The sequence below is a fragment of the Panthera uncia genome, chromosome X, assembly GCF_023721935.1.
Source record: "Panthera uncia isolate 11264 chromosome X, Puncia_PCG_1.0, whole genome shotgun sequence".
Classification (NCBI taxonomy): domain Eukaryota; kingdom Metazoa; phylum Chordata; class Mammalia; order Carnivora; family Felidae; genus Panthera; species Panthera uncia.
The window spans coordinates 17,074,982-17,100,813 of record NC_064817.1 but is presented as its reverse complement, the minus strand read 5'-3'; the positions used below and the strand labels follow the sequence as shown (position 1 = coordinate 17,100,813).

At 37.3% G+C, this 25,832-nt stretch overlaps 2 protein-coding genes across 2 annotated transcripts in view; both read right to left on the bottom strand.

Annotated features, from left to right (window-relative positions):
- Positions 1–22,741, bottom strand: part of MBTPS2 (membrane bound transcription factor peptidase, site 2) — a 39,999-nt gene extending 17,258 nt beyond the window's left edge. Inside the window, exons 1-5 of the mRNA XM_049643582.1 lie at positions 22,536–22,741; positions 19,063–19,211; positions 16,265–16,511; positions 9,355–9,458; positions 7,564–7,691 (exon numbers count right to left, since the gene is read on the bottom strand). Coding sequence (XP_049499539.1) covers positions 7,564–7,691; positions 9,355–9,458; positions 16,265–16,511; positions 19,063–19,211; positions 22,536–22,610 — 703 coding nt within the window. The 5' untranslated portion in view covers positions 22,611–22,741. The remainder of the gene's footprint in view (positions 1–7,563; positions 7,692–9,354; positions 9,459–16,264; positions 16,512–19,062; positions 19,212–22,535) is intronic.
- YY2 (YY2 transcription factor) lies at positions 2,206–7,639 on the bottom strand. The gene is made up of 2 exons (XM_049643583.1): positions 7,564–7,639; positions 2,206–5,237 (listed from the first exon to the last, which is right to left on the bottom strand). The coding sequence occupies exon 2, from the start codon at positions 5,174–5,176 to the stop codon at positions 4,037–4,039; it is 1,140 nt and encodes a 379-aa protein (XP_049499540.1). The 5' UTR covers positions 5,177–5,237; positions 7,564–7,639; the 3' UTR covers positions 2,206–4,036.
- Positions 22,742–25,832: the final 3,091 nt, after the last annotated feature.

The following is a 25,832-nucleotide window of genomic DNA, read 5'->3' as shown; positions in this document are numbered from 1 at the left end:
AAGATGTGGTTTATATATACAATGGAATACTACTTGGCAATGAGAAAGAATGAAATCTGGCCATTTGCAGCAACGTGGATGGAACTGGAGGGTATTATAGTAAGTGAAATACGCCAGGCAGAGAAAGACAGATACCATATGTTTTCACTCATATGTGGGTCTTGAAAAACTTAACAAAAGTCCATGGGGGAGGGGAAGTGGAAAAAGAAAGTTACAGAGAGGGAGGGAGGCAAACCATAAGAGACTCTTAAGGACTGAGAACAAACTAAGGGTAGATGGGGGGTAGGGGAGAGGGGAAAGTGGGTGATGGGAATAGAGGAGGGCACCTGTTGGGATGAGCACTGGGTGTTGTATGGAAACCAATTTGACAATAAATTATATTAATAAAATAAAATAAAATGGAAAAAAATAAATTTCAACACACACACACACACATATATGTTTATATATATAAAGGAAATCCAAATGGTACTCAGAAAAAGAGATTGTTTTAAGAATTAAACTATTAAGGAGAGTATTATTGACGAACTAAATAGAGTATGTATCTTACACCATGTCACAGACTATAACCATCTCTATCATATATGCAGAAATGGTTAAGGTGAACCCAGTGGTGTGCTGGAGGCTGGTCCTGCCAGCTTGCCACAGCAGACTGTGTACATCTCTTCCTAATTCCTCCTTCAGGGACTTTGGGTTGGTACCTTAAAATTGGCCATGGCAGGAGTAATTATACCACAGAAACCAGCAAATGCTACATATCAGAGCTCCTCACTCTCCCTTCCAGAGCCAGGGGTTAAACAATCACTAGCATAGCACTAGATATCCTTCTCCCCCATACCGATCCTTTCCTTCTTCTACCAGTTTTTCTCATGGGGCAGAGTGGGGGCTCTACTAACACTCTGAACCTTGCAATTCTTATTTGTGCAAGTCTGTCCCTCGCACTCCAGGATATTTAGCCTTTCTGGCTCCCACCCACTGAATGCCACTCTCCCTTCACTGAGACAACCAAGGAATGCTCCCTGCCCCCACACATTCCAAACATCTACAGGAGGGTGACAGCACCAGTGGTTGAGAGCCAATGTTTTATAGTGATAGAAATGTAACCTAAAGACATTTCCCAGACTTGCAGGAATCTGAGTTCGGCCATATGACTGCTTTGGCTAACAGGATATGAGTGGAGGTGATGGGGATATCATTGTCCTTATGGCTGGAATGTAGCTAAGATAGAGACAAGCCTGAGTCTATGACACAAAAGCTGCATGTTGGGAATAGTGAGCTAATAAGACAGAAAGAGCCTGAGTCCTCCAAATAACACAATTAACATTTCAGTGCTGAACTACTTACATTTGGAATGTTGTATGAGAGTTTAAGCCATTGTTATTTTTAATTACAGCAGATACCCAAGACAAGTTTCATGTACCTTATTCATACTGTTAAGATGTTCTTTTTTTTTTTTTTTTTTTTTTTGAGTGTTGTAAGTTGTTTTAATTCCAGAAATATCCAGGGCAACTCTAGTCCAGGACATTATGGGTAAACAATCTTTTCGGTTCTATACAGAAAGAGATCTTTTAAATACACCATTGTATCAAAGCATCTACTGGAAACTGTATTTTGATTTTACATTTTTGAACTTTGGACTTTTTCCTTATTTGCATATTCTATTTATCCCATTTCTTACATCTAGTACTTTACTAATTTTCTTACAACCATTATTTTACTAGTTTATCAGAATGCCCAGTTCTTATAACCATTACAGAGTAATTCATTTTTTTAAAACATATTGACTTATTTATAAGGTTCCCTACTAATGATAACATAGGCTGCTTTAACTTTTTCATACAATGCTACAATAAACAGCTTTGTTCATATTGTTATATATCTAATTATGCATCTGTGAGGGTATGGAAAATTCCATAGAAATGGAATTGCTGGGTCAAAAACAATGTGTATTAAAATTGACCTCCAATGAGTCTGCATTAATTGATATTCTCATAACTGGCATGTTTCCCTACCCTGTAAATAACCCTAGATGCTAGGAAAATGTTAGACTTTGTCATCCGCTAGGTGAAAAGTAAAATCTGTTGTGATTTGAGTAAGCTTGTACATCTTTCATGTTTATTAAAAGGCTATTTGTATTTCTGTTGTCTGAGAACTATTTCTATCTATTGCATTTATCTTTTTTTACTAATTTGTATGTATCATTATTGAATGTATTGAATGTATATATTGAAAAATTTAGTCCTTTGTAAGAGTATTACAATTTTTCCTCCAGTTTGTATTTTGGCTTGGTTTATAGTTCTGCCTATGCAGACATTTTACATTTTGGTATGGTCAAATTGCTCCTTTGCATTAAGCCTTTCCCAGTTCAAAATTATAGAAGATACTCACCTAGGGTTTTCTTGTATTGCTTTCATAGCTTCATTTGAAAAAAAACAAAATTAAAAACTTGTTTTTGCCTAGTGGAATTTACTCTCTAGTGAAACTAACTTAGGGATACAGCTATAACCGCCCTCCTCCCCACTGCCCCACCAAGTAGCTGGTCCCAACACAATTTCACAAAATTATCCATTTTCCACCCCTCCCCCCACAACCCTAGCCTATTACATTTGCCACTGTTATGTTTATGTTAAATTCAGCTTTCTCCCAGCTCTACCAGAACTGCCTAGATGCTTGCACTCTCACCATCACTCCCTTATCAGGATAGTCCCACCACACAGTCATAGCACAGACCATGCTGTTTTCCCACCCAAACAACAGTCAGAGTGCTTTCTTGACTTTCTGAGCAGCCTCTTATCTCTCGTCAGGGACTTGTCAGGGATGCAGCTGGTATGAGATCACCCCTCTGGATTCCAGATTTGCCCATGATGGCTAAGTGGCAAGCAGGGTGGTACAACACGTTTCCTTTATTTAAACAACGTGTTGTCCATTAATGATTTGTTTATAAGTATACCAAAGGAATATTTGTTCTTTTACTTTTTCTAGAACAGGAGTTTTTAACAGCACTATTGGCATTTTGAGCCAAATAATTCTATGTTGTGGGGAACATGTTGTTGTGCATTGTAGGATGTTTAGCAGCATCCCTAGCCTCTATCCACCTGATGCCACTAACAACCTGCCCATTTTCTCTATTTTCTAGCTATGGTATTTACACAGACAAGTTTTTTTTTCCATCTTTAGGTTATTTTATTTCTGCTTATTCTGTTACACAAGATGTTAAAAAGTGTTATCAAGTGTTAAAAGTCAATACATACAAAATACATTCTACAACTAAGTACCACTCTCTTAACTGAACATGCAAAGAAGTTATACTAAACACCACCTGGCAGTATTTTGGGGAAATAAAATGACTAAAATAGATTGAATTTGACTATTAAGTCACATCTAATATTCAATACTACATAAATCAATGCAGCTAAAAGATAGTTATGAAAAATGTTTTAACATCAAAGAATACAACCAAAATTAAGAGCACACAAAGCCTACATAACTTTTTTTTAAACAGGAAAATACTTCATGTAGGTTACTGTTCATTGTTTTAAAGAAAATCTATTCCAAGCAAAGTTATCAACCTTCAGAAAAACCATACAAAGAATTACTAAACATATTTCTAAAACTATAAATATGAACATTTGGAAAATACACAACTTTAAAAATTTGTGAGCAATAGGTGAACTTTGTATTTTAAAAAACGTGAAAAGAAGTCCCATTTTTAGAAGAGTTGTATAAAGAACCATCTTTTGATGTGAGGTTCATAAATTATCCTTGTTGGGACCAAACTTTACAAAACACTATGTTTTTCAAATAGTATTACAGAACAAGATATAGCACCCTAACAACGTTATATAAAGGTATATATATTAAATATATATATTTTACTTTTTACTTTTATTTTTACTACTCCATCAAAACATGACCCTTATATATACAGGAATCAATAAAAATATTATTTCCTACAAACAATACACAAAAGTGGCATATTCATTTTCAATCATGCTCCTGGAAGACACTTCCCAACTTTGAGAAGGGTCTTCCCTTCTTACTGGCTGTTTTTGTTTTTAGCATGTGTTAAGATATGAGATTTCAGGTTAGTTGACTGAGCAAACTTCTTATTACAACCATCAAAGGGGCACACGTAGGGCCTGTCTCCGGTATGGATTCGCACATGTGTACGCAAATTGAAATCCAGGGAAAAGCGTTTTCCGCAGCCTTCAAATGTGCACTGAAAGGGCTTCTCTCCAGTGTGCACCAGCTGATGCCGTTTTAGTTTGGAGCTCTCGACAAAAGCTTTGCCACATTCTGCACATACGTGGACTCTAGGACCGTGGGTGTGCAGATGTTTTCGCAAAGCAGAGTTATCCTTGAACATCTTCTCGCAACCTTTATGAGGACAAGCTACTGTTCTTAGAGCATCTTCTTTGGTTTTTTTTGGCTTCATTTTAGTAAATTCTGCTAGTTGTTTAGGATCTGAGAGATCAATACCAGGTAGTCCTTCAGGAGGAAGCTTCTTCCCCGTCAGGTACTCTGAATAATCAGGAGCTGATGTCTCAATCTTCCCTGTCTCCTGGTCTCTTTGGTCATCTGGGGGCCACAGGGTGACGGAGAACTCATCCTCCAGGGTTTTGATCTGCACCTGCTTCTGCTCCCACTTCCTGCTGCCAATCTCAGAGCTGCTACTTCCCCCGTGGGCCTCACTATTAGTGTAATTCTTCTTACCGCTTGACTTCTTGCTTTGGCTGCCGCGCTTCCTGCTGTGGCTGACCGCTGACGACGACGCTGAAGCTGCCAAGGAAGCCAGGGTCTGCTGGAAATCGTTGTCTTCACCGAGCGGGATGACCATCTGGTCGTCGAAATTGTTGCTGGCCTGCAGGTCGTCTGACTCGTAGTAGCCCACCACTTCCTCCTGCGTCTGTACCATGATTATGTCCTGGTCGTGGTCTCCTTGGCTCGAGTTGCTGGTAAACAGCGGCTGCAGCGCGATCAGAGGTGGTTGGTGGTGGCCTCCGTGGACCCAACTGCCGTTGATAATCTCGTACTCTGTGATGGTTTCCATCGACATAGTCTCCACAGGGACGGTCTCCACAGGCACGGCTTCCACGTGGATCTGGCGCAGCTCCGTAATATCTTTAAGTAACTCTGAATTTTCTGGGGCGATGTTGAGAGAGTCCTCTGAGGCCATGGCTCGGCAGCGGTTTTGGCTCCTGGAAGAGCAGGTGGCGACTGGAAGGCTGCGGATAAGGCTGAGAAAGAAAAATGCGAGCCCCACCGAGCGTCGGTTGAGGCGAAAGCCGCGGAAGACGCGAAAGCGGTTGAGGACGCGAGGACGCGAGGACGCCGAGAACGCGGAAGACGCGGGGGCTTCTGGGTGCCACTGGCGCATGCGCTTCCTAGCGCCTCAGCAAGTGCGTGCTCACGTGCACACCCACGCACTCGTGGACGCTCCAGCCCTCACGCACACGTTCCCCCCACCCCCGCCACCACGCTGTTGTTTGAATATTAATTCGGTAACCAGCTTCTTCCCTGAAGTTTTCTACATTTCCGTTGATTTTCATGTTTTCTTCCCCCCTCCACCCACTGCAAGGCATACAACAATATCTAAAAAAAAAAAAAAAAGGCTTACTCCTTTATAATATTTTTGTCTTTTTCTCTTATTGTACTGACCCACATTTAGAGACCATTTAACAGTACCAGTGTTAATTGATAATGGGATTGCTTGCCTTATCCTTTAATAGGAATACTTTCAAGTGTTAACCATTAAGAAGTATCCAGCTATTTTTAACCTTTACTACGGATTTTTGCTTTTTAGCCATTAATGGATGATGAATTTTGTTACTCAGTCCGATACCTGCTGAGATGAGGATTTCTTTTCCCCCCAATGGTAAATAATGTTTACCACCTTAAAATAGATTTCCTAATGTTGAACCATCCTTGTATTGTTTAGATACACCATAGGCAGAGTTTCTGGTACTTTCCAAGATGTTGTATCAGTGCTCTATTAGCTTAAAAATTTTTTTTTAAGTTTCCTTCTCCATGTGATCTGAAAAGTTTATACTAAATTGGAATTAAAAAAAAAAACCCTTTTCCTTTAAGATTGGAAAGAATTACCCCTATGAAACTTTTGGGGGCATTCTTCATCAACTTTCTTATTTTCTCCCATTGTAATTAGGCTATTGAGATTTTTTTCTTTGTTCCCTGGAGTCTACGCCATTTATATTTAATAATCACCCAAGGTTTTGAAAGTTTTTTGCAGAGATGAATAAAGAACACTTTTTAAAATAGCTGTTTTAATTTTCTCTGTATCAGTTGTCATTCCCCAATCTGACTATAAATTCTATTGATGCTTTCTCCCAGTATAATCTTTTTTTCTTCAAAAAACCTCTTATATTTTTATTTTTTAATTTTCTTAATGTTTATTTATTTTTGAGAGGCAGAGAGAGAGAGAGCGTGAGCAGGGGAGGGACAGAGAGAGGGGGAGACACAGAATCCAAAGCAGGCTCCAGGCTCCAGGCTCCGAGCTGTCAGCACAGAGTCAGCCCGACACGGGGCTCGAACCCACGAACCGTGAGATCATGACCGGAGCCGAAGTCAGACGCTTAACCATCCAGGCGCCCCAAACCTCTTATATTTAAAATTTTTTTTATTATTATTTATTATTTTCTACCTACATCTTTATTAATGACATCATCTCTTAACTATTTTATAGTTCTTTTCTCACTTCTTCAGTTGAATGTTTAACATTTATTTTCATTTATTTCATAGTAACTACATAAGGGAGTGACTTTTCCTTTTAGCAAAACTTTATACATTATTTCATTATCACTTTTAAATATACTACAATTATGTAGTATAAATGTATGTATGTATGTAGTATAATTGTATAAAACAATTATGTTTTGAATTAAATTGGTCAATTTTTACGTTTCATGGTCACTTGAAAAGAAACTGTCATGGTATAGGGTTTGACATATCTATTGATTTTTACTTTACTAATTAGTTTTGATGATCTGACTTCTCATCTTACTGCCATGTGTTGAGAGATGAGATTAACTTCCTTTATTAAATTTGTTGTTTTTTTTTCTTGCACTTTTCCATTTTCGTTTTGATAGTTTGTTACTTGATGCAGTAAGATTCACAATGATTACATTTTCACTGTGGATTACACTCCTTATGATTATTAAGTGACCCCCTATGTCTAACTAACTTAATGTAGTCATATTTTCTGTTCACATTTGCATGGTATATTGTTAATTTTACTTTCAACCTTTTTAAAATAATTTGTTGTTTTTACTGAAGAAACTGGAGTGTATAAATAATTTTGCTTTATTTTTTTCTTTTAATATTTACTTAAGTAATCTCTACATGCAATGTGGGGCTTGAATGCATGACCCTGAGCTCAAGAGTCACATGCTCCTTAGACTGAGCCAGCCAGGTGCCCCTTGCTTTATTACTTTTGACTGAGAATCTTATAAGCTGAATTTATCAACCAAAAAGTGAGATGTTTTCATTTGTGATGTGAATACTTTCCATAACAACACACAGATGAATAAAGAAATTTAAGTCTGTTACCTGCACAGAATATCCTTAGCTGCTGGACCGGTGATATAAGTTGCAAATGAGTGGTGAACAGATCAACAAATGCTCCAGGATAAATAATGAAGAGAAAAATTCCAAAGCCATTAAATCGAACTTGTTCCCTAAGAAATCAAATAAAAAAAAAGGAATTTACTACTAGTATTGCATTTTTCCAATTAATAATGTATTTAATCTTAAAACTTCCCACTATAAATTCTTGGTTAAAAAACAAGTCTCTCTAGACAGTCAAGAAAAATATTTCCAAATATATGATATATATTTATCTCACAATTTCACAACAGCATACCAGTTTGGTTATCTGCGAAATTGCATTTTGTAAAATAAGGGTATTCTGAAATAGACTTAAAACTTCAAAACTTTTAGAAACCAGTATGCTGAACAAATAACTTGAAATTAGTCACATATATAAAGAAATGGTTAATATTTCCATGAGGAACTAAATGAAAAACACTTCAACTGTTTACTCTGAATTATTTTCAGAGAAGAACACAACAGAAAATATAATTCAAGTAAAGTATCTAAATATATTTATCTTGGCTAATATAAACAAAAGTGGAGGTTTATATAAGTGTATTCCTATTTATGTTAAAATAAGTATACCTAAATATCCATAATGTTCACATTGTCCTTAAGAGAACCATTTATTATCAATTCAGTCTCTAAAAATGGAATTATACTTAACAGCCTCATAAGACCAAACAGCTACTCTAAAAAAACCATCCCCTAAATATACTGTGCTGTCATTTAGTACTATATATTTAAGATGACTGTAAAATTTGCTTTTACTTGACAGTTGGTTTTTATAAAAGATTACCCATACTATTTCACAAACATACTGTGAAGTATTAAACCGTTAATAACAATGATTTTATATGTAAAACTCTAAAAGCTACAATGCTAAAAGTATGGAAGCAAAGATGAGAGATTAAAAAAGAAAAAGTAGCTGCCCACTTAAACCACTACATGTAGCAGTATATGCTTTGTCGAGATGAGAGTTTATTAGCAGTCAACAGAGTTCTGTTCATAAGCAACAGGAAAGTAGTAAGAAGTGATTACATCTTCTCCTATAAAATCTTTTATCTGGTCCACATACCCAGAGGATAAAACACATTCCCATCAGTATGTGTGTTCATCATGGCAGTAATTACCAGTAGGAGCGAAGGGGGAATTGTGCTCCCCTATCACAAATTTATAAGTTTAGGAGCCTTTAAAATGCTCAGGCATAATTACAATATACATTTGAGTAGTCAAGACAAGAACAGGGCGTGATACTTGAAGAAAGTATCTCATCCTCTCTTGTCTTCTTTTACTTAGGTTTCTAGATAGGCTATGATTATTTGTTAACAAATTCAGAGCTTTCATTGTTCCTGCTCTAGCCAGCAGAGGCTATTAGTGGAAGCAGGCTTATTTTGGCCAATAAGTCAAACAAAGTAATAAGAAGGCAGGTCGGTGGGCTCCAAGTGCAGTGGTTATCATTCTGACCTAATGATGAATAGAAAGATTAGGTTTCAGGGTTCAATTAAAATCTTGAAACACCATGAAGATATAACCATGCTGTCAAATGATTACAGTGTGTACATGGTTAATTGACTATATTCATCAATATATTAATCTTTATAAAAGAGTATTTACCTCAAAATAATGTGGATTTGCATTAGGCAATATCCACAGAAAGAAAAAGTATCAAATGAAGCAGATTTTAGTAATAAACCCTACTAAGTAAAAAGCTTTTTTTTGCATTAGTAGAAAGAAAAATATCATTACCTAATAGCTGCTATCCCATGTCCAATTTCATGCACAACACCACTAATGAGAACTGCAGCGAAGAAATAGGTCAGTTGGTTGACAGGTAAATTGATACCAGGAACCTGTTCATAGACACAATGATAAATACACAGTTGGGGACCAAGAAACCATGATGTTCATTCTGTATTAAAGCTTAAACTTCCAGGCTGAAGGTTCTGTAAACTAAAAGTGATATGAATATCAATAGTTCACTTCTCTACTTCTTTCACAATAGAAGCAAGAAATCAGCTTTTTGAACTAGGCAGTTTTTGAACTAAGCACAGCACTAATATAAAGAGAACAGGAAACACAAGGTTAAAAACGTTGAAACTTTGGCTTCCTGGAGTCTTCACCATGGGAAAGAATTAGGGAGCCTGGCAAAGTGCCAGGGAATGTGGAGTGACAGTGACAAGGAGTCAGCAACTGTTCTACCCTCAAAGGCTAGAAGCCTGATTTGGAAATTTTTGTTACAATCTTAATCCTGCCTCTGAATTGTTATTGCAAGGTTCCAGATACTTAAGTGAGTAATATAGGATATTCCTACCCCTCATCAATGAGTTTTCATTTTAGTATTCTCAAGTAACATGAGTGCTAGTAATTAAGGGTACTGTAATAAAGTGCCTTATTGGTGTGGGAGCACTGTGCTGTCCATTTCTTGGATTCCAACAATTTGTGTAGTAGAGTGGTCAGAAAAAGAGTATCAAAATGATATGTATTATATTAAAATTGAAATTTAATGCAGAAAGTAAGTTGTCTGGAATAGACAGACATATTAAGGACCTATGAAGAAGTCGTCTTGCAATCACATGCTCCTAAGATGATGCATTTGTATGTATCACTGCATACACAAGGGAAGTTTGCTATTGTAAGAGCTGCATGGTAAAGTCTTGTAGATACCCAAGAATCTTCTCATACGATAAATAATCACTCTTGAGTTATGTCATCTGTTAAGGAGTCTATAAATTAGGTTAAGTAGGGGCACACCAGACATCATTTATATTATTCACATACTGAGCATCTATTTCTCACAGTCCAGGAGTTGGGACCCTAAAAGTATCCTTCTAGAGGAAATTCTTCCTCTTATTACTTTAATTACAAAATGTGTTTAAAGCAGGAAAACTGGAAAACTCAAAAGAAAAACAGAAGACTACACTCCTGCTCCCCAAACACAAAACCAAAAACCATTTTCAATGTTTTAATGTATGTTCTTCTAGTCTTTTCACATACATATATTTTTAAGAATTATATTTTTATTATAAACATGGTTTTGACACCTGCCCCTCTCACTTAATAGTATCACAAACATTTTTTCCATGAGTGTTTTCTGGTTCAACATTTTTTTATTTGTATTAAAAAAATTTTTTTTTTAATGTTTATTCTTGAGGGAGAGACAGAGTGAGTGGGGGAGGGGCAGAGAGGGAGGGAGACACAGAATCTGAAGCAGGCTCCAGGCTCTGAGCTGTCAGCACAGAACCCGATGCAACTCACGAGCCGTGAGATCATGACCTGAGCTGAAGTTGGACGCTTAACTGAGCCACTCAGGTGCCCCTATTTTTATTTTTTTTAAATTTAAATCCAAGTTGGTTATCATATAGTGTAACAATGATTTCAGGAATAGAATTTAGTGATTCATCACTTACATGTAACACTCAGTGCTCATCCCAACAAGTGTCCTCCTTAATGCCCCTTGCCCATTTCACCTATCCCCCCAGCCAACACTCCTCCAGCAACCCTCAGTTTGTTCTCCGTACTTAAGAGTCTCTTATGGTTTGTCTCCCTCTGTTTTTATATTATTTTTGCTTCCCTTCCCTGTGTTCATCTGTTTTGTACATTAAATTCCACACAAGTGAAATCATATATTTGTCTTTCTCTGACTTAATTTCGCTTAGCATAACACACTCTAGTTCCATCCATGTTGTTGCAAATGGAAAGATTTCATTCCTTCTGATTGCCAAGTAGTATTCCATTGTGTATATATATCACATCTTTTTTATCCAGTCATCAGTCGATGGACATTTGGGCTCTTTCCATACTTTGGCTATTGTTGATAGTGCTGCTATAAACATTGGGGTGTATGTGCCCCTTCGAATCAGCACTCCTGTGTCCTCTGGATAAATATCTAGTAGTGCCAAGTGCTGGGCCATAGGTAGTTCTGTTTTTAATTTTTTGAAGAACCTCCGTACTGTTTTCCACAGTGGCTGCACCAGTTTGCATTCCCACCAGCAGTGCAAAAGGGTTCAACATGATTTTTAAGAACTGTACTGTATTCTATAAAATAGACTGTTGGGCATTTAATTGTTTTAAAGTTTAAAGTTTCTGCTCTTATACTGTGATAAACATATTTGGACACATATATCCAAATATTTTGGGGGTAAAAATTCTTAAGCATGGTTGGTTCAGGCTCAGGAGACAGGTCACTTCAGTTTGACATTTTGGATCCATCATTAACTAGCTAAGTGACCTCAAGGAAATTTGGATTATTCCTCCCACCAGTGCAATTTCCTCATTAAAATGGAAATAACCACATTTACATTTACATAAAAAGGTAATTTTGAGGATTAAATGAAATAATCCTTGTCCCATATTTAACATTATGCTTCAGGGCTCCTGGGTGGCTCAGGTGGTTGAGCATCTGACTCTTGATTTCAGCTCAGGTCATAGTCCCAGGGTTGTGGGATTGAGCCCTGTGTTGGGCTCAGTGCTGAGTGTGGAGCCTGCTTGAGATTCTCTAATTCTCTCTCTCTCTTCCTCTGCCCCTCTCCCCCCACTTGCACTCTATCTCTCTAAAAAAAGAGAGTAACATATGCTTTCATTACACAAAATTTAAAGGACTTCGATACATATCAAACTGTTCTCCAAAAGTAGACCCTTTGTAGCCTTGAGCAAGCTTATTTATTCAAATCTGAAATTTTAGGAAAATAAAAAGTATTTCATTGTTTGATTTATATTTCTTTATTATTAAAGCTCAACGTTTCCCCTACTTCTGACCATTGATAGGTCTTTTGTGAGTAGCCTACTCATGACTTGTCTATTTTTTTCTCCTACAGTGTTTTATTTTTTTCCTATTGCTCTGTAGGATCACTTCAAATATCAATTATCAGTCCTCTGTAATACATATCATAGATGTATTCCCAAGTTCTTTTGCCTTTTAATTTTTTCTTTTAGTTTTTTGATATATAAAAATTTTATGTAGTAAAATCTATCAATATTCATGGTTTCTGCCATTAGTTTTATGCTTATGTCTTCCTCATTCTGTGTTCATATAAGCAGAAACTTATTTTTTGTCTTTCAAGGTCTTTTATGACTTTGTTTCAATCTTAATTCAACTGGAATTTATTTTTGTGCATAGAGGAATTTTACTTTTAAGACTCCTTTAGTACCTGAAGAGAAGATTCAAACTATGTTGCTTGGATTGCTGTTTAAATTCATGAATTCCAAGCGTCCTTTCCCTAGTTATGAAACTAGTTTTCATAACCTTCACCTTTAATGTATACATAGCATTTCACTGAATGACAATCCCACAACTTAAGCAGCATTCCTCAATTATACACTGTGGTTATTTCCAATTCTTCATAATAAACAATGTTAGGATAAGAATTTGATGAATACTATTTTTTCCACATTTGGAAGTGTTTACTTAAAGCTAGAGTCCTAGATGGTGGTATGCAAGCAAATGGTCAAAAGATATGGACATTTTTATGATGCTCATTATCTGAAGTTCTCTTTACTCAGACCCTACTAAGAGATTCTTTTTAAGAATATCAGGGTACCTTCTTCTACATATCTGCTCTATTTCCATGTTGTCAGGTGTCTGCCTGTTCAGATAAGTAGCTTCCCTTTCTCTGACCCCTCTCTAAATTTATGTACTTAAGATTTTTTAAGATTAAAAATTTTTTAATGCTTATTTTTGAGAGAGAGAGAGCGAGCGAGCATGTGCAAGCAAGGGAGGGGCAGAGGGAGAGGGAGACACAGAATCTGAAGCGGGCTCTAGACTCTGAGCTGTCAGCACAGAGCCTGACGCAGGGCTCGAACTCAGGGACTTCGAGATCATGATCTGAGCCATGCTTAACCAACTGAGCCACCCAGGAACCCCAAGGTTAATTCTTACAGATTTTCTCAATATCACAATATATCCTGGTTATCTTAACTTTATTTCAAATAAATCAGTAGGCTTGATTCCATAGGACATTGGTTCCTTTGCTTTATTATCTTATGGATGTAATAATGAGATAAGGTAAGGATTTGAGTGAGTGATTATACTAACAGATGGTAGGTCTTATTTTCTGGCAACAGTATGTGACTGCCCATCTGTCCTGGCCATGATCACACAGGGTATTAGATGTACCAGAATTCTGATCTCTCAGTGACAGAGTGCCAGGTTTTTGGGAATTAATACTGAATAAGGCTGTAGGTAATTACAATGTAAATAGAAAATATATTCTCTGAGCTACAAGAACTCATATCAAAGCTAGGAAATAGAACATTGGTTTTTTTTCTTTTTTTAACATTTATTATTTATTTTTGAGAGAGAAAGAACACAAGTGGGATGGGACAGAGAGAGAGGGAGACATAGAATCTGAAGCAGGCTCCAGGTTCTGAGCTGTCAGTGCAGAGCCTGACACAGGGCTCGAACCCACGAACTGTGAAATCATGCCCTGAGCCGAAGTCAGACACTTAACCAACTGAGCCACCCAGGCGCCCCAGGAGATAGAACATTCTTAGATATATACATAAACATGCACAGTGTACTACAGCGGGCAACTGACTTCTTCATGATTCCAAAGCAGGACTCCTAACAGAGTCAACATTTTTGTGAGCTCTATGAATGAACTGAGATGCAGAAAGAAGAAATAATTTCTTCTCTGAGCTACACTTTATCATTCTAATCCTAGGCAGACAGGTGAATGATCACATTTCTTCCCAACCTGCTTCTTTCTCTACTATCCTCTTCTTTGGCAAACAATAACCAATCATGTAGCCTGAGAGTCGTCCTTAACTCTTCCCTCTTGTTCCAGCCTCACATTCACTTAAACACCAAGGCCTGAGAACTCCACTCTAAAAGACCCTTTGAACCTGCCTCCTTCATTCTTCTTACCACCAATTTAGTTTAGATCTGTGTCACTTCTACAGTGAATTATTCCAAAGTGCCCTCTAATATGCTCTTCCCATCTTCAGTGTAACCCTCCTTTGGTCCATTTTATACAGACCTGTTATCTACAAGTAAAAATCAAAACTACTTAGTAATCTCCACACCCAACACTGGGGTTGAACTCAAAACCCAAGATCAAGAGTCGCATCTCTACCAACTGAGCTAGCTAGACACCGCCCAAAATCAAAACTCCTTAGGATGATCTTTCATAACCCAGGCCTTATCGGTATTTCCTATTTTATCTCCTGCATCATATACCTTCCACCATATACCTTCTAGACACAGGTCAAAGTTATAGTTCCTTGAAGAATTAGTGGTCTTTCTTAAGGGAATAGAGCATGATGGCTCTGAGGTCAGTGGTGGGTGAGTGATGGACCCACTATTTATGAGCTGTGACCACAGGCAAGTGACTTAACATCTCTCTGCCTTGCTTTTCTTATCTGTGATGAGATACTTACCCATAGATTGTTAAAGAATAAAATAAAATGGGCACAAAAACCTCACATAGAAAGCATGTATATTACCTAGGTTTTATTATTATTCTATTATTCTCCCCTAATCCCCCACCTTTCCATATTATAAGGTTCCCTCTGTTATTGGGATGCTCAATTGCCATCTTTTCTTAGAGGCTTTGAGGACTCTCCTCACCCTTCCCTTGAAGCTCTCCTCTCCTCTCTTCCCAGTGCCAGGCACATCTCAGCATGCCTTTTCTCTGTTCTCACAGCACCTTGTACTCTGTCTAACTATAGCACAATCACAGCAGCTCTCCCTCTAGACTAAAACTTCATGAGTGCTAGGATTGGATTTTGTTCCCCATATAAGCAGGACTCAGCATATGGCCGGTAGGCAGAATATACTTAGTAATTGTTGAGGAAATTAATCATCTCTTCTAAGGCCATACCTGGCAAATCCTTTCAACCCCTAAAAAAGAGCTATTACCATAAGAGAGATTCATTATCATTCTCTACTAATGACTTCTAAATATCCCCATAGTGACCCAGCCTACTAGAAACCACAAAAAATGAGTTAAAAAATGTATTATTAGCTCTTAGTCTATTCCATTAATAAGAGCATGATTAAGAACATAACATCCACGACTCATGAAAATAAAAACTACACATGTGAAAAATTTGAAATAAAAGTCAATGGTAAAGCACCCTTCTAAACCCTGGAGACATGGATCAATACGGTATAGGTTTGTTTATACATGTGCTTTGAAATGAGAATTATTATAAATGGCTTACAGTCTAAGGAGTAAAACTCAGCACATTATTCTTCACATCAGGAGATCACAGTGACCATTCAAGGTCTTATATCTTTAATTAAAAGGATATTATTGGTTAGAGTCTGAAAGACATGAAGAGGAAAGGCAACACTTTGCATAGGGTTAAAATGCAATTTATTTCTACATTATAGAGATCTTAAATCAGCATGCTTATTCCTTGATAGAAACAATCATTTAACACCTCAAGAAGATACTGAGTTAATTCAAATATCTGTGTAATTGTAGACAGTTTTGATGGTCCATTTGTTCTATTACTACTACTACCACCCCTACTACATATTCCAACAAATCTTTGCTACATTCCTATTAATATTTTTGTTTAAGCAGGTAATTTGAGAAATCGTGAGACTTTTCATCTGTTTCCATATTTATAACATGGATAGGAGTTATGCTAGCCAGAAGAAATATCTTATATTCATGTTGCAATAAACTTAAAGCAAAAAGAAGGTACTTACCACAACTTGTAGCACTTGTTCATTGTGAAGTGAGGAGGAGGAGGAAGAAGAGGAGGAAGAGGAAGAAGAGGAAGAGGAGGAAGAGGAAGAAGAGGAAGAGGAAGAAGAGGAAGAGGAAGAAGAGGAAGAAGAATAAGAAGAGGGTGAGTCAGCCATCATTTGTGCCAAAGTCTGCATCAGCGTTTTCCCCAGGAGAAAAAAAGAGCTGAACATAGCAATTACGCCAAACACCATTCCAAAATTGAACCTGTCGGGAGGAAGCAAAATTGCATAAACATACACTTCCTCAAAATTCACGGGTTAGCAAACTTATCGACCAGCCACATTTCATAGCTTCAAAATAATGGCTAAAAATTTCAATAACTCTGCTTCATTTTCCTACCTGAACTTGAGATACATGACTGAAACACAGGCACTGGTCTCTTTTAAGCAGTTGTATTAATTTACAACTCTTGCATAACTGAAGAGGCTGAATATTGTTCCCAATAAAGTTTCTTTCCTCTCTTTTGTCCATTTACATAGAATTGTTTTGATCTTGTTCTCACATAATTATGAAAGCTCTTTTGACATTACAGACATCCATTTCTTTTTTATCTCCAATTCTTTTGTTTGCATTTTATTTTAGCTATTATTTTGTGATGAGCTTAAATATTAACATGGTAAAATTTAACAACAGTTTCCTTCTTCTACTGTTTTAATAATTACAATAATTACAAATTACCCTTCTATAGTTGGGAATAATCTATTACATTTCCTCGCTTTTTGGTAAGTTGTGTTTTTCAACAAACTTGTCCATTTTGTCTACATTGTCAAATTTATAGGCATGGAGTTGTTCACAATCGTTTCATTTTGAAAAAATGTACATGGAATCTGCAGTCGTGTTCCCTTTTCTCAATTCTGATTTTTTAAAAATTGAAGTGCAATTAACATACACTGTTGCATTACTTTCAAGTGTACAACATATGGATTCTATACATTATTCAAGATTCCTCACGTACAGTGTAGTCGACATACAATATTGTTACAGTATTATTGACTATATTCCCTGTGCTGTACTTTTTCATCTCTGTGACTTATTTTGTAACTGGAAGTTTGTATGTCTTAAACCCCTTTATTTATTTCACCCATACCCCTACCTACCTCCCCTCTGGTAACTACCAATTTGTTGTCTGTATTTAAGGCTCTGCATATTTTGTTTGGCTCTTCATTGGTTTTGTTTTTTATATTCCGTATATAAATGGAATCATATGGTATTTTTCTTTCTCTTAGTTCACTTAGAATAATACCTTCTAGTTCCATCCTTGTTGTTGCAAATGGCCAGATCTTTTTTTTATGGCTGAGTAATATTCCACTATGTATATATACCACATCCTCTTTATCTATTCATCTATTGACGGACACTTGGGTTGCTTCTGTATCACAGCTATTGTAAATAATGCTGCAATAAGCATAGTGGTGCATATATCTTTTTGAATTAGGGTTTTTCTTTGGGTAAATTTTCTTTGGGTAAATATCCATTAGTGGAATTACTAGATCATATGGTATTTCTTTTTTTTTAATTGAAGTATAGTTGACACACAATGAAGTATAGTTGACACACTATGTTTCAGTGTACAACATAGTGATTCAACAAGTTTATACATTATGCTATGCTCACCACAAGTGTAGCTACCATCTGGTGGTATTTCAGTTGTTAATATTTTTGAGGAACCTCCATATTGTTTTCCACAGTGGTTTCACCAATTTATATTACCATCAATAGTGCACGAGGGTTCCCTTTTCTCAGCATCCTCAATAACGCTTGTTACTTATCTTTTTGATACTAACCATTCAATTCTGATTTTTGTTACTTGTGTTTTCCTCTTCAGAATTATGGAAGGGGTTTATCAGTTTTATTAATCTTTTCAAAGAACCAACATTTGGCTTTGCTGATTTTCTTTACTGTATAGTTTTTATTTCTCTGATTTCTGCTCTTTATTATTTCCTTCTATTTTGCTTGCTTTGATTTGCTATTGCATTTTCTGCTTTTTAATGATCTGTTTACATTTAGCTCTGTAACATGTGGCGCTAAAATTTTAGCAAAAAGGAATTTAGACAAAGGCCCTTTATACCCATACTAGAAATTCTGTCAATGACAAAATGTGTTGGTCCTTAGGGTGGCCCAGAGATCATTATAAACCTCCTAACAATAAACTATATGCTCCTTGATTAAAAAAAAATAAGAACTTAAAAGGGGTAGACCTGGCATGGCCAGGGGACTCCAGAACCCTGCTGCTACAATCTGGCTGATCATTTTGCCTAGTGGTTTGTGCATATGCTTTACTGGCTGTGAAATATTTTAAATACCATTACCCTGGAGGGCTATCAGAAAAGAAGTATAGGGGAAATCCTGCAGACTTTTGGGTATCCTATGACTCCCAGGACCCTTGTTTCTATGTGTTATGATAGGGGACAGAATTCTACAGAATTAATTTCATGATGGAAAATGTTCCAATTTTTTGGCATTTCTATTAGTGAATAACTTACACAGTAAAGTGCACAAGTGTCAAATGTACTGCTCACTGAATTTTTACATGTGCACCCATGTACTACTATCCAGATAAGGTATAGAACCTTGATTTTTGATGTATGCAAAAGCACAATGATGTAATCCCATTTAAGTTTATAGAGAACCAGACGTTTTATACTGTCAATATTTTAAAACTCAGTAGATTGAAAATGATGGAAATAGTTCATTTAACAAGCATTTCTCATGATCACAATGATTACTTTAAACCAAAAAGAAAAATGAAGAATACCACTGGTAAAGCATCCTCGCTTTCCGCCGTCCCCAACTGTAAAAGGCACGATTGAAAACAGCAGTTTGCCACCTTATGTGAAATGGGGAGATGCTCAATCCATTGTTTTCCAACCAGTCTTCATAAGAATGCTTAAAATACACAGATGACTAGGAGAGAAAAAGTTCCACATCACTCAGTTTTGAAGAACATGTATGATGTTTAAGAAAATCAAAAAGAAGTCTTTTCTACAGGAAAGGAAGATACTGACTGCCCAAATACTTATAATTTTAAAGCTTTATGTTTCTTTTTCAGGATATTAAAGATCTCAGACTAGCTGGTCTGTTGAGGTTAGAGTCTGGCAAAGTATGGCCTATAGGCCAAATGTGGTCTACAGCCTGTTTTTTTTTTTTGTTTTGTTTTGTTTTTTGTTTTTTTAGTTAATTTCTACGCCCAATGTGGGGCTCAAACTCACAGCCCCTGAAATCAAGAGTTGCATGTTCTATCAACTGAGCCAGCCAAGTGCCCCATACAGCCTGTTTCTTTGTATAGCCTATGCGCTAAGGATAGTTTTTATACTTTTAAGGGGTTATAAAAAAAGACAACAAAAAAACAAGAATATGTATCAGAGAGCCTATGTGGCTCACAAAGGCTAAAATACTTATCATCTGGCCCTTTACAGAAAAAGTTTGTCAAAGTTAGAACAGCGCTGTCCAATAGACATATGTGAGCCACAAATGCAAGCCACATATGTAATTTTAAATTTTCTAGTAGCTGATTTAAAAAAGTAAACAGAAACAGATTAATTTAAACATACTTTTTAACTAAAAATATCCAAGATATTATCATTTCAGTATGTAATCTATATAAAAAACCTATTTAAATACTTTACATTTCATTTACTTATTTGTACATAAGTCTTTGAATCCAGTGTGTTACAGCACATTTCAAATTTGGACCAGCCCCATTTCAAATGCTCCATGACCACATGTAGTTAGTGGCTCCCACACTGGACAGCAGAGGTCTAGAAGCCTTGTTATCACAGAAAGAGGTCTTGTGTTATAATCTAAAAAGACCTCCAACCAATCCAACTCAGAGGACAAGTTAGCTGCAATCAGTGCTTTCTATCCTCTTAGCAACCACCCTGAGACCTTAAGCTGCCTTTGATCATGTGGAAGTACAAAACTTGTGTAAAACCAAATTGGTCTTAATAACTTACATTTTCCAGGGTTGATGGGATAGCTGCTTATACACACCCAAACAAGTTTTATCTTTAGGGAAGTTTGAAGTCCTTGAGTAATGTAGGATTTTGGATGATATAAGGTTGTTTTATATATCCTGACAATGACCCCTTTTACCCCTTAGTTACAGTAAATACAGTTAAGTATTTTATCATATTGATGCCCATCCATTTGAGGAATTTGTCTGTAGGATATTTCAGTCCTATCACAATCATAAAAAATGACCTGACTGATATAGGTATCCGTTTGTCTTTGGATCTATAATGTCCTCTGTTCTCAGTCTTCAGGTGAAGTTTTTCAACCTGCTTGTTTTCTGAGGCTTAGAAAAGTAGAGTGACACACCCCTTCAATAGATGTCTACTGAGGAAATCCTAGAAGAACCAAACGTGGAACAGCAGATCAAGTTAGTAGCAGAGACGCTGAAGGTACAGACTCCTAAAGCCTGAGGTCTCTCCATTGCCCAGACAGTGACTCTGAGTGAGAGTGAGGTCTTTTGCTCAAGGAATAGTACTCTGTTGGGGATCTAGGGGTTGTTACTGAAATTAAAGTAACCTCATCACCTCACACACTTGACCAGAGACTGGAGAGGTTTGAAAAGTTCTTATTTTGGATTAAAAAAAATTTTTTTTAAGTTTATTTATTTTGAAAGAGAGAGAGAGAGAGAGAGAGAGAGCAAGCACAAAGGAGGGGCAGAGAGAAAGGGGGAGAGAGAATCCCAAGCAGGCTCCACACCGTCAGCACAGAGTCTGATGCAGGGCTTGAACTCATGAACTGTGAGATTATGACTTGAGCTGAAACCAAGAGTCTGATGCTTAACTGACTGAGCCACCCAGATGCCCTTTATTTTGGATTTTTGTCACATATGCAACATGAGGAAATGATGTGGCTTTGTTTTTTCTAGACAATAAAATCACTGTTCAAGGAAGCAGTGGCCTGTACTGCTTATGATAGGCTAAACACTATGCCAAGTACCTGCAGAGGAAGCACCAAAGGATCTGGTAAAGATTCAGATTTTGATTCTGTAGGTCAGGGAGAGGGCTGAGATTGTACATTTCTGAAGAGCTCCCTGATGACGCAAGAGCTGCTGGTTCTTGAATTTCAGGTGAAGTAGCAAACCTTTACGTGTGTGAGCTAATGTAATCCTTTCTACTATCTCAGAAGATCCTTACTTTTTGAAAATGAAGAAACCCAGGCACAGAGAGTAATTTGGCCAAGGCACAAAGGCTGGGAAGTGGCTGAACTCAGCCATTGTTCTAAAGACTCTATAATCTCCTCACTTTGCAAGTTTAAATGTAACAAAAAAGCACAAGTATCATTTCATTTTACTGTTACACGTAAAGCACACAATACTAAATTATAATATTCTATTTAAAACGGTATTCATAACATGAAGGTTTTATTAAACATTTGAGAACGGTATTGTGGAATAAACTCTGTATAATGACTTTACCTCCCCGCCCCACCTCCCCCATTCAATTCCAAAGGTTGCTAGAAGCATGTGGTCAGACAATTGTGCAGAATTTTTGCTACCCTTCCCAAATAACTCGAGTGGACCGTACACCCAGGGCGTATGTGTGGGGTGGGTACAGGGTGCAGATTAGAAGTGGAGTAGTCAGAAACTAGCTATCTAAATCCTGTTACCTGATGATGCTACTTTGAAGTAGGGTCCATAGACTAACAGCATTGGTAGCACATGGGAACTGGTTACAAACGCGGAATCACAGGCCCCGCCCCAAGCCTGATTAATCAGAATTCGAATTTAAACAGGAACCCTAGATGATTGTATGCACTTTAAAGTTTGAGACTACAGGTTTAAATTACAACTTGATTTAGATTCATTCCAGTACGAGAGTCTTTGGAGGGTCGTGGCCTTAAAGACAATGAGGGAAAACAATGCCTTTGCTAAGCGACTTTTTATTTTCCTCCCAGGTGCACTGCCGCGGGGTGTGGTATCGGCCCGCCCCCCCCAACCCACTACTGGCGCCTCCCGGGCAGGAGGCCCCGAAAGCAGCGGGGCCTGCACTGCCCCGCAATGCGACTGCGGTAGCTGTGCAGACCGCCACACCCCTGCCTGGGCCCCGTGGTGTTTTATTTACTCCACGAGGCCGGGGCGCCACGCGGAAAGGCGCACGTGGGTATCGGCCGCGCGGCTTCCAGCCCGGGAGGCGCGAGGCAGGGGAAGAGAAAAGGCCTCGGGCCTTGCGCCTCAGCCCTGGACACCGCGGGCTTCGGCTTTAGGCCCGAGGCCCTCACCTTCAGCACCAAGTCGGTCAGGTAGACGGCAGTCCAGCCGCCCACCACCACTACCACCAGCGACACCGGAATCATGGCAGTGGCGGAGGCAGCGTAGGGAAGGCGAGCCCCGGCGTCTTCCTCCCTGGGAGCTGCAACCAGCTGAAAGCTCGGCGCCTACAGCCCCAGCATCCGCGCAGGAACCAAGCTGCCACCGGTTCCTTTCTCGCGGTGGCGCCGTTTCCCTCCGGACGCTTTCGAATAGCACACACAGACGGACTTGTACGCACCGGAAAAGGGCGCGGGGGCTTATTTTCATGGGACACTGGGGCGCTGAGGTCTGGGTGTTTGCTGGGCTCCTGCTGCCAGCCGTCTAGCGATTTCTTAGGCTTTGGCCCTCCCTGCTGTTGGCTCTCTATACTCTCTGGTTCTGGCCTTGGGTTTGCCATTCCTTTTTTTTTTTTTTTTTTTCCAAATGGAATAGGATTTCTGACAAAATTATTAATAGATACAAAGGACATTTTATGATGATAAAAAGTCAATCATTCAAGAATATCTAAGAATTATAAATGTATATTTACTTAACAAGCATGTGAGGCAGAAATCAACAGAACTGAAGAACAGACAATTCAAAAATAATATTTTGAGACATCAATACTTCATTTTTAATAATACAGCAATAATTAAAACCATAATTAGAAGATTAGGGAAATAGAAAACTTGAACAACACTGTAAACCAACTATATCTAATAGACATATTTAGATCACTATGTTCAACAACAGAATACACATTCTTCTTAAGTGCACATGAAACATTCTCTAAGACAACATGTTGAGCCATAAAATAATTCTCAATTATTTAAAGAGACTGAAGGAGTACAAAGTATATTATCTGACCACAATCTAAATTTGGAAATCAATAATAGAAGAAAACTTGGTAAATCCACAAATATGTGGAAATTAAACAATACATTTTTAAATAACGGACTAAGAAAAATAATAACAAGGGAAAGTGGAAAATTTCTTGGGATAAAGGAAACAAATGCCATTCCTTTTAAGCTAGTGAGAGGTTGGGGTCATCTGAAGTAATAATCATCTTCGCCTCTTAAACCCTGTCCTAGGTATCCAGATTTAAATTAATTGTGTTTCTTCTATTTTTTAAAATTGAAGTGTAATTTACATATAGCTAAACCATAATGCAGGTCTCAACTGTCCATTTCTATTAGTTTTGATAACTATTTATCTGTCTATCCTAATCAACACAGAGAACATTTTCATCTCAGAAATTTCCTTCGTGTCCCTTCCGAGTCAGTACTTGCCCCCTTACCCCCGTTCTAATTTATTTAAACTTTATGTAACTAGAGGCATACAATCAGTATACAATTTGGTGTTTGGCTTATTTAGCTCAACGTAGTATTTTTGAGATTCATCCATGTTGATTAGATTAGGTTCATTTAGCAACCCCTTCCATAATATAATTTGAGATTGGTGCTATGTTTTAAAAATTGGAGCTCTGAATATTTGCACAGATTTTTATGCCTATCTATATATGATTATATATTGACCTAGAGTAGTGGTGCTGAGCCTTTGACTGTATAAAAGGATCATCGCAGGGCTTTTAAAATTTCAGATGCCTTTTTGCAGCCTAGACTAATTGAATCAATCTCAGAGTGGGACCCAAGGGTCAGTATTTTTTTAAGCTCCTTAGGTCATTCCACTGTGCAGGCAAGATTGAGAATCACTGAACTGGATGACTTCTAATGGGAAGGAAAACTCATAGAGTGTTTTTCTGCATTCTCTCTTAATGTTCATGTCTTTGTAAGTTAACTTTTCTGGAAAAGCATCATTAGCAATAATAATACCAGTACTAGTATCGAGAACATAATAGTATTTAATAACAAGTATCCCAAATAAAAATGGACCCTCAACAGCCCCCAAAGAAAAAAAATGGTAGTATAATACTAGAAAGCTGTATTACAGATATTGCTACTAATTTGTCTTATTTTTCTATCCTTTTCCTAAAGTTTTAATGATTTAACACCATGTCCTAGCTTCAAGAGATCTTATGACTCAGTTTTACATTTCTTTGCATATATGTATGGATATGTGTTGTTACAAAATATTTCAACTTATTTTGGACATAACTGGGTGTAAATTATGAAAGTTTATATTCAAGCACTCTGTGACCACACAGTTTTCCATGTACAGGTGCCCTGACAGTCTTAGTGCAGTTTTAGGTTTTGATAATTTCAGAAGTATAATTGCTGTAAACTTGTAAAAACCATCACTTGAAAGTTTATTTAAATTTCTTTTACATTTATTTCATTTTGTGAATTTTGAATAACTTTAAATTTCAAGTTCTTTAGTCTATCAACTGAAGATAACAAACATTGAAACAAAAAATTGAAATACATTTATTCTTCAAAAATTCCCAAGACTAAAGCATGAAAGAAATTTAGGTATTTTTACTTTCAAATGATGTTTTAAGTTTGTAGAATTAGTAATTCTGAAGTTATTAATGCTTAAAACTACACAAAGACTGTAGGTAGGCTGTTGTGTTTGAGCTGACCTTTGTTCATTCTTACATAATGACTGTAGTTTTTAACACTGTTCTTCCCTTGGAAAAGAATATTAATTTAAGATCTTTTTGTGAGGCTGAAGCCTTGTCTAGGCTCCTTGCTGGGACAAGTACCGGCTACTGTGTGGCCATCTGATTACCCAAAATATGTTGGAAATGAGTTGATTGTGTTTTTCTGTTCCCACCCTAAAAATTTACTTATTCAGCTGACTTGGTGTTCTCAACAGGGACCCAGCAGTCAAAACAAAACATTGAATTGACTCCTGCTGGTTTCTGGAACTTATCAGTAGTGGAAGCCAGCTGGTGGCAGCTGAAGAGACCAGCTAGAGGATGCAAGATGGAGGCTAAAAACTGCCTGAATTCCATAAGATCAAGGTATTTTTTTCCTTCAAATAAATTTGTGACATAATTTACAGATCATTTCGGGTTTCTTTCAGTTATGTATGTATGTATGTATGTGTGTATATATTTAAGGAAGCTCTACAGCTAATGTGGTGTTTGGGCTCACAACTCCAATATCGAGTCACATGCTCTACTAACTGAGCCAGCCAGAGGCCCCTGTCAGGTAACAATTTTAAATAAAGGACACAGAGCCAAACTTTTATTCATACAATTTTAATTTATTATATTATTTTTAGAGGGGGCACTAGATTTTTATTTTGGCTGAATGCAAAATAGCCTCAAATTAAAAATCAATATTTGGCTGAAGCAAAATATATAATCATATAATGAACTTCTC

Bases quoted from the DNA above. Each gene is read 5' to 3' on its own strand.
- YY2 (XM_049643583.1), bottom strand. From the start codon at position 5,176: ATGGCCTCAGAGGACTCTCTCAACATCGCCCCAGAAAATTCAGAGTTA.